The following is a 14,450-nucleotide window of genomic DNA, read 5'->3' as shown; positions in this document are numbered from 1 at the left end:
AACCATTCACTTATATGGAAGAAAGTAAAAGGACATGCATCACCCATTTAATCTGCTCCCTGCCCTTAGTGACTCCTTTGACTCTCACAACTGAGTATTAAACCTGCTCCTGTTTGCAAAGCCTTGTCTTGAGTTGTTTCTTGATCACACTAGAGCAGGGGTCAGCAAACTTTTTCAGCAGCGGGCTGGTCCACTGTTCTTCAGACCTTGTAGGGGGCCGGACTATTTGGGGGAGGAGGGGAATGATATTGGGGAGGGGCTCCAGAGAAGGGCTGCTTAAAATGGCGGCCGCTCGAGCGCTGCTGCTGCTGGCACCAACAAAGCCCAGCCCCCTTCCTCCTCTAGGCAGGGTGCGGAAAAGCCAGGAGGAGGGAGGGAGGAGGTGCTGGCGCTGGCACCGTGTGAGGAAGAGGGAGGGAGAGGGAAAGAACACGCACACTGGCGATCCACACAGCGATTCCTGGACCATCCGTGGGCCGGATCTAGAAGCCAATTGGGGCTGATCCGGCCTGCGGACCTTAGTTTGCTGACCCATGCACTAGATTATGACAGAATGTTGGCATATATATTAAATAGTCTTTTTAAGTACAATATCTGGTTAGGTTTGTTCTGGCGTGTGCCCGACTGCTTCCATTATTGTGGAGCCAGTTGGCGTATAGCTGCTTTCTGTTCCCAATTGCTGTTTCCTGACATCTTGAGACACCTGTGAGTCATCACAAATGTATCTCCTTTTGGGAAAACAAGCTGGATCATGCCTTTCCTCATGTAAAAAGTGGCCCAGTAAAATGTTGCCCTATACTGGACCCCACATGCTGCTTTATATGCTGCTTTTCACTAGCTTGTACTCATTTGAGGGTGGCTGGGTTTGGCGCATGTTTGTCTAAATGCAAAAAGGAATCGTGCAATGCGGAACTACACCCAAATCTCCCTCAATTTAAGGTATATATTGTGACCCCTGTGCTGCACTAAACCATTTATCTTGCTTGAGAAGGAAATGACACATGTTTTAGCTATTGTTCTCAGATTTAAATTGGCAACTACTTCTTGCTTCATTTTCCTCTTAGTGTTTGCAAGATTACAGTTTCAGAGTCTGCTGGATTGCAGAGCCAATGTAAACCAGAGTGTAATTCCTTTATCCTGTTAGCATCCAAAAAGAGAAATCTTAAATCCACAAATGCGACCATGCTAACATTTTCTGAGCACCAGCAGTTTTGCCAGGCACTTTTAAATGGGTGGCTGCCAAGGGGCCCCTGTGTGAGCTTCCCCCATCATTGAAAACTAATAGAGAGGGTCTTTTAAATATCACTTCTGGTCAGAATGTCAGATTAATAGACATGATGTTGGATTTTAAGAATAACTTGCACACATAGATGTGTTGTTCAGTTTGTGGCTCCAAGCCAGCATCCTATAGGCTTCTGTTATAATGCTAGTGGTTTCATCAGACCTGCAGCTGTGCTGTAAATACACAGATGCATACTGTGCCGATGTGGTGTTCTAATGTTATGTCAGCACAAGAGATCCCTATGCATGCATGATCTGGTCTACAACATCAACAAAGCTTCTGAAGCCACAGGAACCCACACAATATGGGATATTTCAATTCTGCAGAACTGTACATTTTGATATAAACAAATGGTGGGGGGCGATTAAAAATGTGAAACCAAATTTACATTTTATTCTAGATGTCCATGGGCTATGTGCCTCGATTTTCTTGTCATTTATTGAGGCCAATTTTGTCAAGTAAATTCTTCATTTTTATTCCAAGAGCAATCTATTAGGTCTGTCACACCTTTTCTATGTTGTAGTCATGCCTACAGCATTTCCCTCTCCTCTCTTAGTTAGCAGCAACAACAAAGTTTATGCAAAGAGATTCAGTATTATAATGCAACAGGGAACATTGATTGTTCCGCCGCAAAGGGAAAAGGCGATTCATAAAATAGGCATTGGTCTTGAAATATGAAACTGGTCTGAGAATAATTTAAAGATCTACATGCAGATACCATTTCATTTATGAATTCTGCCTCTTTTTATATAAATGTATGGCTAATTGCTTGTGAGGATTCCTCACTAAAAAGTAAACAAAAAAGAGCTGCTATCTTAGCATTTAGTGAGTTTTCTTTAGAGAAACAAATGTTTACAATGAATGGGAAATAAAATGGGTAAAGAGTAAAATAATAAACAATGCAAGTTTATCCTAGACTTGTTGGGCAGAGATAAGATTGCTATTAAATTCATCTAGGTTGGCCACATGCAAAAGAGGAGAGAGCTGCTGCACCTTTAATGACTGGGTAGAAGAGGGAATTTGAGCAGGTAAAGCAGCCCTGTCCTCTTCTGCAGCTAGCCACCCAAGTCCCTCTGTGCTGGTAGACGGAGAAACTTATGATTTATTTTTATTATTCTTTCATTTTATTTATAACCCTCCTTTCCTCTCCAAGGAGCCCAGGGTGGCAAAGAGATCAACAATAAAAAAGAGCAAAAACATTTTACAACAGTTAAAACACAAACAACAATGTTATGCTGTGTCAAGCCCAGTGAATATATGGTGGAATTGCACCATGATTTTGCTGGCGGTGCATCATCAGCCAGAATACCAATGAAGGTAGGACATTGTCAACATAAGGAGAAAATGTAGGGCAGAGGAGGAGGGCTAGGGGTGTTGCAGGGAGGGACAGGGGTAGCTGCCACCCCTCAAACCAAGTAAATAAATAAAAATACTTTAAAAATAAAATACTGACCAATTGTGTCACAGATCTCTCGGTTATACTTCCCCCAACATAAAGTCTGCCCCCCCAATAAATCCTGGCTACACCCATGAGGTTAACTTAGCTTGCAAATGAGGTGAGTGGAGGACATTCTAACCACACTGGATCACACTAGATGCTGTCTCTGTCATCCTCCCTAGAAAGAGTCACAGCTCAGAGGTAAAATACTTGTTCTGATTGCAGAAGGCCTGGGTTCAATCCTCAGCTTCTCCATGTACGGCTGGGGGAAAACCCCAGTCAAACCCTGGAGAGCCACTGCACATGTGGCTCTCAGCAACATTCAAGACATCTTAAAGTGCCTTGCTGTTCTTGTGAGGCACGGAAGAAAGCCAACAGCAAATGGTGCTCAGACCCCGTGAGGCTAAATGGGTCAGCCCTCTCCCTCCTCATCCTCTAACCTTGCCCAGGGCAGCGTGAGCAAGGGCCTCCCAGGGATTGGGCAGTTTGAGCATGGGTGCTCCTGGGACAGCAGCTCCTCTCCCCATGCCTGGCCTGACTTGCATGGGAGGCCCTTTGGCTGCAGGCCCTTTGGCTGTGCTGCTGTCTCTGAGAGGTGAGCAGGGAGCTTATATTTATTTATACCCCACCTCTTTATCCTGACAGTGAATCAATGTTGGGTTGCTAATGAAAGCACATACATATGTTTGTGTATTAAATGCTGTTTAACAAATAAACATATTAAATTTATTATTTGTGTATTTAATTATATATATTGTGTATATTACACAACATTAACTATATTGCAAACACTTTAATTTACAAAATGGAAATTTAATTCAATGTGTGGCCCTTGGGTTCTGTGTCGAGGTACTCTTGTGGCCCACTTGGTCTGAAAGGCTGGACCGCCCTGGGCTAGAACTTTTATTTGGATTTCCAAGCCACTACTGCTTAAAAGTAAAGAGAAAATAGGCCAACATTTGGGCAACGCTGCCACTTAATCACTGAAAACGATCAGAAAAGCAGAATTGGATATACACAGTCAGGTTAAGTCAATTCTGCACTCTAGTTATTTAAACATATCATACATCTATTGTAGTGGAATTTATATGATCAGCTCACAGGCCATGAAGGAAATGGGAAAATGGAAGCAAACACATTACATTTGCAAGAGCAAGATGCCCATTATGAAAAGGTATGTCCAAAAGATTTTTTAGACACCCTGGGATTTTTCAGACATTTGAGTTTCAGAATATGTAGGCAGTGTTCCTATAAAAATTAGAAGAATTTTAATTCCCTGGCTTGCAAATTTGTTCATGGATTTGGTGTTAGATGTGTTTTGAAGTTTATTGTTTTGGTTAGACCACAATGCTGAATGAGCATGTCTTTAGTCATACGCATCTGGCTTCCTTTTTGCTTTCTAATAGTCCTGTTTTGCTTTTGCTCTAATAGATGCCACAGGGTCTCTCATGCTAAAATAAATTGAATACATTGTGTATATCTGGGCATCATACCATTCAAATGTCTGTGGGTGCCATGCAAGTCAATGTAACAGAGTGAAGTAACTATGTGCTCATTGTTTGGAGTTTTAATTTTTTTAGAGTCTTAATGAATGCTGCATTGACATCACCATTAAGACTCTGCAGAAATCAAACAGGGTGGAAGCCAAACAATAATCTGCAGCCTATACTGTAAAACTGTGGAGTAACAGGGAATCATAATGATACTGTCTACTGGCATTCCTCTGCAAAGTTCAGATTTAATTAACATAGGACTGAACTATGTATTATACCAGCCATATGGGAAGTGGCTCAAACTAGGGATAGAAAATAACTTTTGATTTGCTCCTAACTCCCCAAATATCCCCAGTTCAGAAATATCCAAACCAAATGTTGGCTCGGTAGAAATTTTTGCCTTGGCTTGTAAAGCATTGGCACAGTTTGCCATTTCTCTTTTTGCCCCTTCTCCATGCTTTCACAAACTTACTGAGCTATGAGATGGGGTTAAAGGAAAAGAACCATAGATGTTAAAACCAAAGGCTGCTTCTAACGCTGTTCTTGCACTCTAAGCTGTTCCAACATGAACTCTGGAAGTTTAGTTTCTTTTATTCCCCCTGACTCATTGACTTGGAAGAATAACAAGATTTCCTAGAATTCAGGACTGTTTCTCAATTCCTCACCCTGCTATAAAGACTTGAGCTTGGTTATCTTCTTCCACTAGCATGCCAATTATTAGGATGAAGTCCATGAAGACAATGGGTTGTTTCCTATCCTGTGCCAGTGGAGATCCACTGGTGCCACTGGGCTTCTGTTTCCTCTCCTCCCACTGTGCACCACCAAAATCCACTCCCAATGGTCTCACAATCCTTCAAAGCCAATTCTGAGGGTGTGCAGGGTGGCTGGAGGGGACAGGAGAGGAAGAAGTTCTGTTGCACACACTGAACTTCTGCCAGTGGAGTTGCAGTGCTGGGCATGGCCCAATAACTCCTTTTATGTATCTAAGCATTTCCACCACCTTCCTTTGAAAAAAAATCAGAGGCACTTGTGTGATTCCGAGTAGGAAGCATTGAAAACAAATCTCCCACAAAGTAGTAGCCAATTTAATGCTCTGGTTAAACCTGCTTAAGACATCCAATTTGGAAAATATTGTTATAGACTTTGGATGCCAGAGTTTGTGGGTCCAAGACACCCATGTGTCCTAGATTTAGTAAATGTTAGAATTAAGAGAAGGTGCCAGACATTCACTTTAGCATGTTAAAAATAAACCATGTGGTTTTTTGTTTTGTTTTCTAAGCTAGGCTGGCTGCCTGGAGAGATGCACCATTAAAAGAGCACAAAAAATGAGTTATGTCCCATTAAGAAGACCATTAACAAAGACTCACTGGGTCAGACAGCAAATGGAGAAAGCCTCTCCCTGAGATGAGAGAGAGATAGCAGAGACAAAAGGCCAGAGTTTCAGAAGAATTTGAGCGGGTGATGAGGTAGGCAGAAGGAAAAATAGTTGCATTTTGCAAACAGTTTGACAAGCAAACTTTTTCAGCAGGGGGCTGGTCCACTGTCCACAGACCTTGTGGGGGACCAGACTATATTTTGGAGGGGGGGAAATGAATGAATTTCTATGCCCTACAAATAACCCAGAGATGAATTTTAAATAAAAGCACGCATTCTACTCATGTAAAAACACCAGGCAGGCCACACAAATAACCCAGAGGTGCATTTTAAATAAAAGGACACATTCTACTCATGAAAAACATGCTGATTTCAGGACCGTCCATGAGCCGGATTTAGAAGGCGATTGGGCCAGATCCAGCCCCCGGGCCTTAGTTTGCCTACCAATGGAGTAGGGACTCTGTATGATGTCTGAACACCATACGATTTGACATCAGGTCTTAAAACAATATCACTTTTTAAGCTCACCACGGTCTCTGAAGACCTCTACTTCTCCCAATGTTTTCATTAGTCTCATCCAGGCAGCTACTCCATGACTGAGGAAATCATGCAGGCTATGCTCTCAAATCACACACACAGTGAACCTAACCTGCTTCTCTTCATAATTAATAATAATAATAATAATTTATTATTTATACCCCGCCCATCTGCCTGGGTTTCCCCAGCCACTCTGGGCGGCTTCCAACAGAATATTAAAATACAATAATCTATTAAACATTAAAAGCTTCCCTAAACATAGCTTGTTTGTCTGGCAAGGCATACAAGACAGAACAGGATACCTGTTGGGCTGCGTAAAACAGTTTCTGCCTCATGCAAGAGTTCCAGAATCTTTTGAAATAGCACCAACAATGACACCAACACATTTTGAAATTAACTGTTGTCCCACAAATTGTAACGTTTATTCTTCATTGAGGGTCAGGGGCTTTACAAAATACAAAGCCTAATAAAAAATACCTATCCAGTGTAGCGGTTACTTCTTGCACTATTTGGGTATGACACAGAGTGTCAAATTGACCTATTTTTCAATATTCCCAGCACTGTACTTCTCTTTTTGGTCAACCCCCACCACCACCACCACACAACGCCTTGAACTTCTCCACAACTTGTGCATGCTGTCTGAAAGTCACTGTCTCTGTTGTCTTTTCAGCACCAAATGAAGACCTTCCTCTTTCAACAAGCCTTCTAAGTGAAGATCTTTCCCAATTTGCATCTGTTTTGGAATGGTTTTTTAATGCTTTCATTGTTATTTTGCTTGTGTGCTTGCTGCCCTGGGCTCCTTTGGGAGGAAGAGCGGGATATTAATTTAACAGACCAACAAACAAACAAAGGATGCAATCCTCCCCATCACCATCACCACCAATACTCAAAATGGCCAGACTGCTGTTTTGAGGCTCCCACTTGTGATGCTTTTGCGGAGACAGAAGGAGTAAAATATTCATTTCAAAATGGCAGGTGCAACTGCTTCTAATGTTTTGGAGTGGAGAAATAATCTCTTCCAAGTCACTCCCAAGCTGCCTTTGCTTCCTATTGAGTTTTGATCAACTGACATTTCCTTGCTGTCTATGTAACTTTGTGAAGGGCTATGCTCTCTGATTAACTGCATTCTTTCAGGAAGCCCTTGCTCTAGAATTCCAAACATCAATCAATTTGAAATGTATTCTTCTTTTTTTTAAAACAGCCATCTCTTAGCATTCAGTTTGTTCATGCAGGACCCTATCAAATGAACCAAGTTTCTCCAGGATTCTGAACCCAATGATAGAAGGAGGCCTCTCATAAACAACATTCCTTTCAGGAAAGGGCATCAGACTTGGACAGAAGACTCTCCTTCTTGTGTTTGTGTCCTTTTTCAGCAAAGGAAAATAATTTATAAATGTTGCTGGCTTCTTTCCCCATACCGTAAAGGACGGAACGCACTTGCACTATTTTTCACTCTTTCTGAAGCTAGGCTAAAGCAAGCAACTCTTTCTTTCCATTCAGCCCATGCTTCAGGATCACGAAAGCTGAGGAGCCTTGGTGCATGGAACAATGCCATTTTCCTTGTCTGGTTTGGAATCTGTAGGTTTAAAACTTAGACTTCTGACACCATGTCACAGAAGGCTTACAGAGAACACCATTCAGGAAGCTAGACAAGAGCTTCATTGTCTCTTAAACAAGAACAGAACAGCAAGAGGAAACTCCCAACTCTACTCCAAAAGAACATAAGAAGAGCCCTGCAGGATCAGGCCAAAGGTCCATCTAGTCCAACATCCTGTTCTTACAGTGACCAACCAGGTGCCTATAGGAAACCCACAAGCAGAAACTCAGCACAACCTCACTTTCCCCACCTGTAATCCCCAGCAACTCGTATTCAAAGGCAATTATGGAAGAAGAAGAGAGCCATTGTGGCTAGTAGCCAATGATAGCCCTATCCTCCATGAGTTTCTCTAACCCTCTTCTGATGTGATCCAAGTTGGGAGCAAATTCAATTGTTTTAACCATGTGCGGTGTGAAGTAGTTTCTTTCATCTGTCCTGAATCTTCCAACATTCAGCTTCACTGGATGCCCATAAGCTCTAGCACTATGAAAAACTTTTCTCCATCCACATTCTCCATGCCATGCATAATTTTGTAAACTTTTTATTATGTCACCTCTTACTTGTGTTTTCTCTAAACTAAAAAGTACCAAACACTGCAACCTTTCCTCACAGGGGAGTCGCACCACCCCCTCGATCAAGTTGGTTGCCCTTTTCTGAACCTTTTCCAACGCTACAATATCCTTTTTGAGGTGAGGCAACCAGAACTGTAGACAGTATTCCAAATGTGGCTGCACTACAGATTTGTATAGCAGCATTAAGATATTGGCAGTTTTAATCTCAATTCCTTTCCTAATAATCCTTACTATGGAATCTGCCCTTATCACAGCTGAAGCACACTGGGTCAACATCTTCATAGAACTACCCACTACAACCCCAAGGACTCATTCCTGGCCAAGACACACCAGGTTCAGACCCCATGAGCTTATGGGTAGAATTAGGATTCATTGCCTCAACATGTATCACTTTGCACATGTTTGCAATTGAATTGCATTTGCCATTTTATCACCTATCCACTCAGCCTATCTTTAATAATGATTTCCAGACATTTTTGCCAGAACAGACATTAAGCTAACTGGACTGTAATTTCTACCCCCCCCCCTCCAATCTTAAAAAAACAACAAAACAAAACTAGTGTTACATTAACTACTGTCCAGTCCTCACATATGTAGGATGATCTCAGGAACAAATACAATTAAGTTCAGTGCCACCTAGTAACCAAACTATAAGTAATATTAGACACACATGTCTTCTCATAACTAAGCCCCATTTGAACATGTAACTTTTTTCCTACAAAGAATTGTAGGCGCCGAGGGCCTTCTGGCGGTTCCCTCACTGTGAGAAGTGAGGTTACAGGGAACTAGGCAGAGGGCCTTCTCAGCAGTGGCGCCTGCCCTATGGAACACCCTCCCATGAGATGTCAAGGAAATAAGCAACTATCTGACTTTTAAAAGACATCTGAAAGCAGCCCGGTTTAGGGATGTTTTTAATGTTTAATGATGTATTGTGTTTTTAATATTTGGTTGGGAGCCACCCAGAGTGGCTGGGGAAACCCAGCCAGATGGGCAGGGTACAACTAAATTATTATTATTATTATTAAACACATTGCTTCTCTGTTCCCAGTATTTCTATCCCACATTACTATAAAAACAACTGAGAGTATTGGAGCCACCCCAGTGGAGGTTGAGGAATCCACTGCCACAATCAGGTGACAACAAAAACATTAAATACTATTGTAACAAAGTATTCCTAAGTAACACAGTCAAATAGAAAGAATTCTTGCACCTTTTTCTTTTTAAAAAAATCACCTCTTGAACATCTCTGGTCAGTGACCATAATAAACAGATTCATTCATTCACCTCTTGAACCCTACTGGGTGCTAAAATAGATGACCAATTGCCATTCACTTGCCCTGAATCCATATGGTAGCCTTCTCAGAAGATGTCCACTTCTGAAAACTGCTGGCATTTACTTGGCATCAACTCCATCAAGCAGCTGTCCAACTGGGGCAAAGACGTACGTGCGCCTTGACAGTGAAGGAAGGTGTGGATGGTCATGGTTTCCCTAAGGCAGCTTTTGCAATTTTAACTATGAAGCATGCCAGCATTGCTAAGATCAGCAAAAATTAAAAGGTGCACATTCTGCTTGTTCTGAAAATAGTTTTACATTATTTAATGTTGTTAAAAGATCTTTTTGTTCAATACTGACCACTAGGGGTGGGCTTTCCCTGCCTTAACTTTAGCAATCCTTTGTTTTATGTTGTATTTCAATTGCTTTTAAAATGCAGATATATTGTTCTAAGTGGAGAGCCAGAAAGCAGCATCAAGAAAGAACAGAGAAATCTGATCCACCCCAACACAGAAAATTTCAGTGTTCCCACTTCCTTTAGCTCTTAATTCCCCTTAAACATCCCCCCCCCCTCCTCTTGAAGGTTCACTTCTCTCTTGGAAGAATAGTTTCTTTTCAGAGGAAATGCAGTACTGCATTGTCTGAATGCAGGTACTTATCAAGGCTGCCAGCTTATAAAGGTAAAGGGACCCCTGACCATTAGGTCCAGTCGTGACTGACTCTGGGGTTGCGGTGCTCATCTCGCTTTATTGGCCAAGGGAGCCGGCGTACAGCTTCCAGGTCATGTGGCCAGCATGACTAAGCCGCTTCTGGAGAACCAGAGCAGCACACAGAAACGCCGTTTACCTTCCCGCCGGGGCGGTACCTATTTATCTACTTGCACTTTGACGTGCTTTCGAACTGCTAGGTTGGCAGGAGCAGGGACCAAGCAACGGGAGCTCACCCCGTCGTGGGGATTTGAACCACTGACCTTCTGACTGGCAAGTACTAGGCTCTGTGGTTTAACCCACAGCTTATAGAGACCAGCAAAAGAAAATCCATTTTCAAACAGTGCGACCATGAGCAAGGAACACCTCCATAGAATCAAACACAGTTCCTTAGCAAAACTCTCAGTTGCAGTAGTTGGGATCAAGAGAGAGGAATTGGAAAAGCAGAGCAGAAAACCTTTTTAAAGCCACAATCCTGTTTAAGATACAATGATACCTCGGCTTACAGACACTTCAGGTTACAGACTCCGCTAACCCAGAAATAGTACCTCGGGTTAAGAACTTTGCTTCAGAATGAGAACAGAAATCACGCGGTGGCGGCGCAGCGGTGGCGGGAGGCCCCATTAGCTAAAGTGGTACCTCAGGTTAAGAACAGTTTCAGGTTAAGAACGGACCTGCAGAATAAATTAAGTTCTTAACCCGAGGTACCACTGTACACTTATCTTTACCTGGGAGAAAGTTCAACTGAACTTGCTGAGGCATGTACTGGCATGTCAGTAGGCATGTACTGGCATGTCAGTAGGCATGTACTGGCATGTCTTGTCCAGCTGCAATCCTGTGCATACTCTACTTGGGTCCTTACTGAGTAGGACTTGTGCCTGGGCTTTGTGCTGTAGATTTTTTATGCCGTTTGTGCTAATGTATGTGAAACTGGGTCTTAGCAATCTTAGCAAGTCTGGTACAATCTCTTGTACCAGCTTACACTAGTTGCAAAATGAACAGATGCACCACTGGCTTCAAAGACTGACATGACCCAAAAGGATGGAGATGCTGCCTGCCACTGGACTCGGAAGGCTTCCAAATTCCACAGAAGTCTTATTTATTTCCGCCTGAAGCACAAACCTACCTTAGCCTTACCATGCACAAATAAGAGAGGTCTTGAGGGGACAGCTATCTGTAGACAGGCTAAAACTGCGGCACCGTGGGAACAGAGCGAGTGGTTACAAGTCTGGAAGCAGGACTGGGGAGAACTCCGTTCAGCTCTCCACTGGGCCATGGAGCTCTCTGGGTGACCTTGGGCCGCTCCCAGCCTCCCAGCCTAACTTACCTCACAAGGTGGTTGTGAGGATTACTTGGGGGCAGGGCAGGAGAACTGCGTGCGCTCCCTTGAGATCCTTGGAAGGAGGGTGGAATAAGATGAGCAAGAGACCACACCTTTAGGGAAACAGTTGTAAAACTGAGAAAATGGTTTCCCCGTGGGGTCTACTTCGTTGGTTTTAACGTTCCCCAACACTACCTTCCACCCTTCAGCTGGAAAGTGAAATTACTTCTGATAAACAAATGAAACCATTTTTAAAAAGGCTGATTCACACAATTTCCCCCTTGTCCTAAGACTCTTGCACCAGCAACGTCACTAGCAAATTCCGCAGCAATGAGCCCAAGAGGGAGAGAGAGAGAGAGAAAACTATCTTTTGGAACTTGGAGCATCGAGCATTTGGTCAGACGCCGGTGAAGTTAAGACCGCGCCGGGTATTATTATTTTTTGGTTACCTCAAATCTACTGAGACTCGAGCTCTTGGAGCGAGACTTCTTGCGGAGGTAGACCGAGAAGAACCTGCGCACGGTGAACTTCTTCATGCTCATTTCCATTGCCCCGGCGTCTGGAAGGGCAGCAGGCAGCACCGGAGCCGACCGAGGAGCCGCAGTGGCCGCGCGCGGCTAGGGCAGCCCGGCACACTCCCGCGTTAGATCCATCCGGGGAGGAGAGGCGGAGGGCGAGCCTTCCGCACTTGGGCAGCCAGGAGAAGGGAGCTCCCTTCGGGGATTCATCCAGTCCCGGGGAGAGAGAGAGAGAGAGATAGAGAACTAAGCCCCTCCGAGGCGCATCTCCAGAAGCGCCCCCGCCGCCCGCGGCTCGCTGCCCGGAGCAGATGAAGCGCCTTTTCCGCTCCGCCTCCGCCGCCGGTGTTTACATTGCCTCGCTGCAACTGCGAGCCCAACTCGCTGCCTCTCCGCGCCCCTCCCTCGCCTTCGGTCCCGCTACTACGTCCAATCCGAGCCGGGCTCTTGCTGCCCGCATTATAAGCTCCAAATCCCCAGCCCTTGCAGATGGGAGATAAATATTAAATGTGCCTATTAGTTGTCCTCTTGGTTAAAGCAGGTCTTTTGTCAATTTCCTGGCTCTCCCGGATCGCGCGGTGGAAGCAGGCGCCCTGCTGCACTCCACTCCCGCCCTAAGCTGCTTGCAAACTGCAGCAGAGCGAGGGAGAGCTATAATTATCCTGGTCCGATTTGGGAAAAGATGAGCTGCTCGACAAAGGAGATTCTCCTGGGAGATTTCTCCTGTCTGTCAGTCAGTCAGTCAGTCAGTCACATCAGGCTGCTGCAGAAGAGATGCAGCTTCTCAAGCCTTTATTTCTAACTGCTGTTGTGAATGTCTTTCCTCCTTTATGACTTTTCTAGAGTTTCAACCAACCCCGCCCCCACAAAGAAAAAAAAATGGTTCAGTTTTAGAGAGAACACTCAAGACCTTGAAACATCAGATTTCTTCATTTGCCTTGCTACAGAACTAAAAGATTCCATCTGATCTCTACATACAGGCTCACATTCCAGTACTCACCAGCTGCATACCACCACCTTGACTTTTCAGAACCACAGTTTCACCTTAAATGCACTTAGAGGCACTTAAAGGCCATCCTCTTTAATCATCCCGATAGTCTGCATGGCAGTGATATTAAAGGGATGTTAAAAATGCAAAGGAGTGTCCAAAGGGTTTGGGTGGAAGAGCAACACTTGGGGGGCCAGCTGACATTTGCATCCAAAGGACCAAGCTCTGAAATGAGTCAGGTACATAAATTATAAAACATTGCTGCTATTATGTTCTTGCGACATTAAATGTCTAAATGAGCACTGGTATCACCAAAGAGCTGTTGCTGTTGCAAAGAAGGGGACCCTGTGGCCCTCCAGATGTTCTTGGATTCTAATTTACATCTTCTCCGACTACTGGTCGTGCTGGCTGAGGCTCATGGGAGTTGGAGTCTGGAGGGCCACAGTTTCCGTAATCCAGCAGTAACTGTTGCCAAAATGGCCACTCCACTGAATGGGGAACTTGAAGGTTTCTTTTTCTTCTTCTGGAAGCCTATGCTGGCAATTTCTCATGGGAACATTTCTGTCTATCTTAGCTGATGGGGTAGGGAATTTCTTTAATGTTTTAAAATTTCCAAAGTTCTTCCCCACATTTGTTCCACCAAACTAATATTGCACCTCCCTCTTGCTAATATTCCGTCTCCAGGCTAAAAGGTTACAATACGGAGACGCCTCCTTCCCACACTGACACTGAATTTCTCTGATGACTTATTTATGACTCAGTTGGGATGGTCAGATACATGTAGATGACAACACAATGCTGAAGATAGTTCCCAGAGGCCACTGCCACCAATCATTCAGCCTTAAAAAGAGGAATCTATCATGTGTGAAAGTTGCTAATTATGTCTTATGACACCTATAGGCACTCCTCTTTGTTGTCTCAGCTGATTATGCTGGTCAACTGCCATTTGCCAGAAAGATATTATAAGTTCTAGTCTCATGAAACCCCAATACAACTTCCACTTCTTGTCCATCATATTCATGCACCACTTACTGTACTAGAATGTGTGCACACAAGAAATATCTTCATATGTAATTAGCATCTTCTTGGGTCAATTCCTGATTACCTCACTTGAGGGCATGGTTAAAGTGTTTGGACAACAGCATGTGTCCATCCTGTCTTAGAATCATGAGACTGTAGAGTCATCTACAGGGGTCATCCAGGTTGACCCCCTGCAATACAGGAATCACAACTAAGTCTTGTTAAAGAATTCCTGGACAAACTGGCTCCAGCTGTTGAAACAGTAGTTTTAATGCCTCTCTGTGGTCAGAAAGGCACTACAGTCTTTGATCCCATACAATTTAAAACCGT

At 43.8% G+C, this 14,450-nt stretch overlaps 1 protein-coding gene across 5 annotated transcripts in view; it reads right to left on the bottom strand.

Annotated features, from left to right (window-relative positions):
• Positions 1-14,450, bottom strand: part of RPS6KA2 (ribosomal protein S6 kinase A2) — a 171,676-nt gene that overhangs the window by 95,031 nt on the left and 62,195 nt on the right. Inside the window, exon 1 of one of the 5 annotated variants that reach the window (XM_082216716.1) lies at positions 12,044-12,878. The exons of the other annotated variants lie outside the window; for them this stretch is intronic. Coding sequence (XP_082072842.1) covers positions 12,044-12,142 — 99 coding nt within the window. The 5' untranslated portion in view covers positions 12,143-12,878. Of the gene's footprint in view, positions 1-12,043; positions 12,879-14,450 lie in introns of those variants that run through there. 5 annotated transcript variants of the gene reach the window in all.

The sequence above is a fragment of the Podarcis vaucheri genome, assembly GCF_965113315.1.
Source record: "Podarcis vaucheri genome assembly, chromosome: 3".
In the NCBI taxonomy this organism is placed as follows: Eukaryota; Metazoa; Chordata; class Lepidosauria; order Squamata; family Lacertidae; genus Podarcis; species Podarcis vaucheri.
This window is presented reverse-complemented; position numbering and strand designations above follow the sequence as displayed.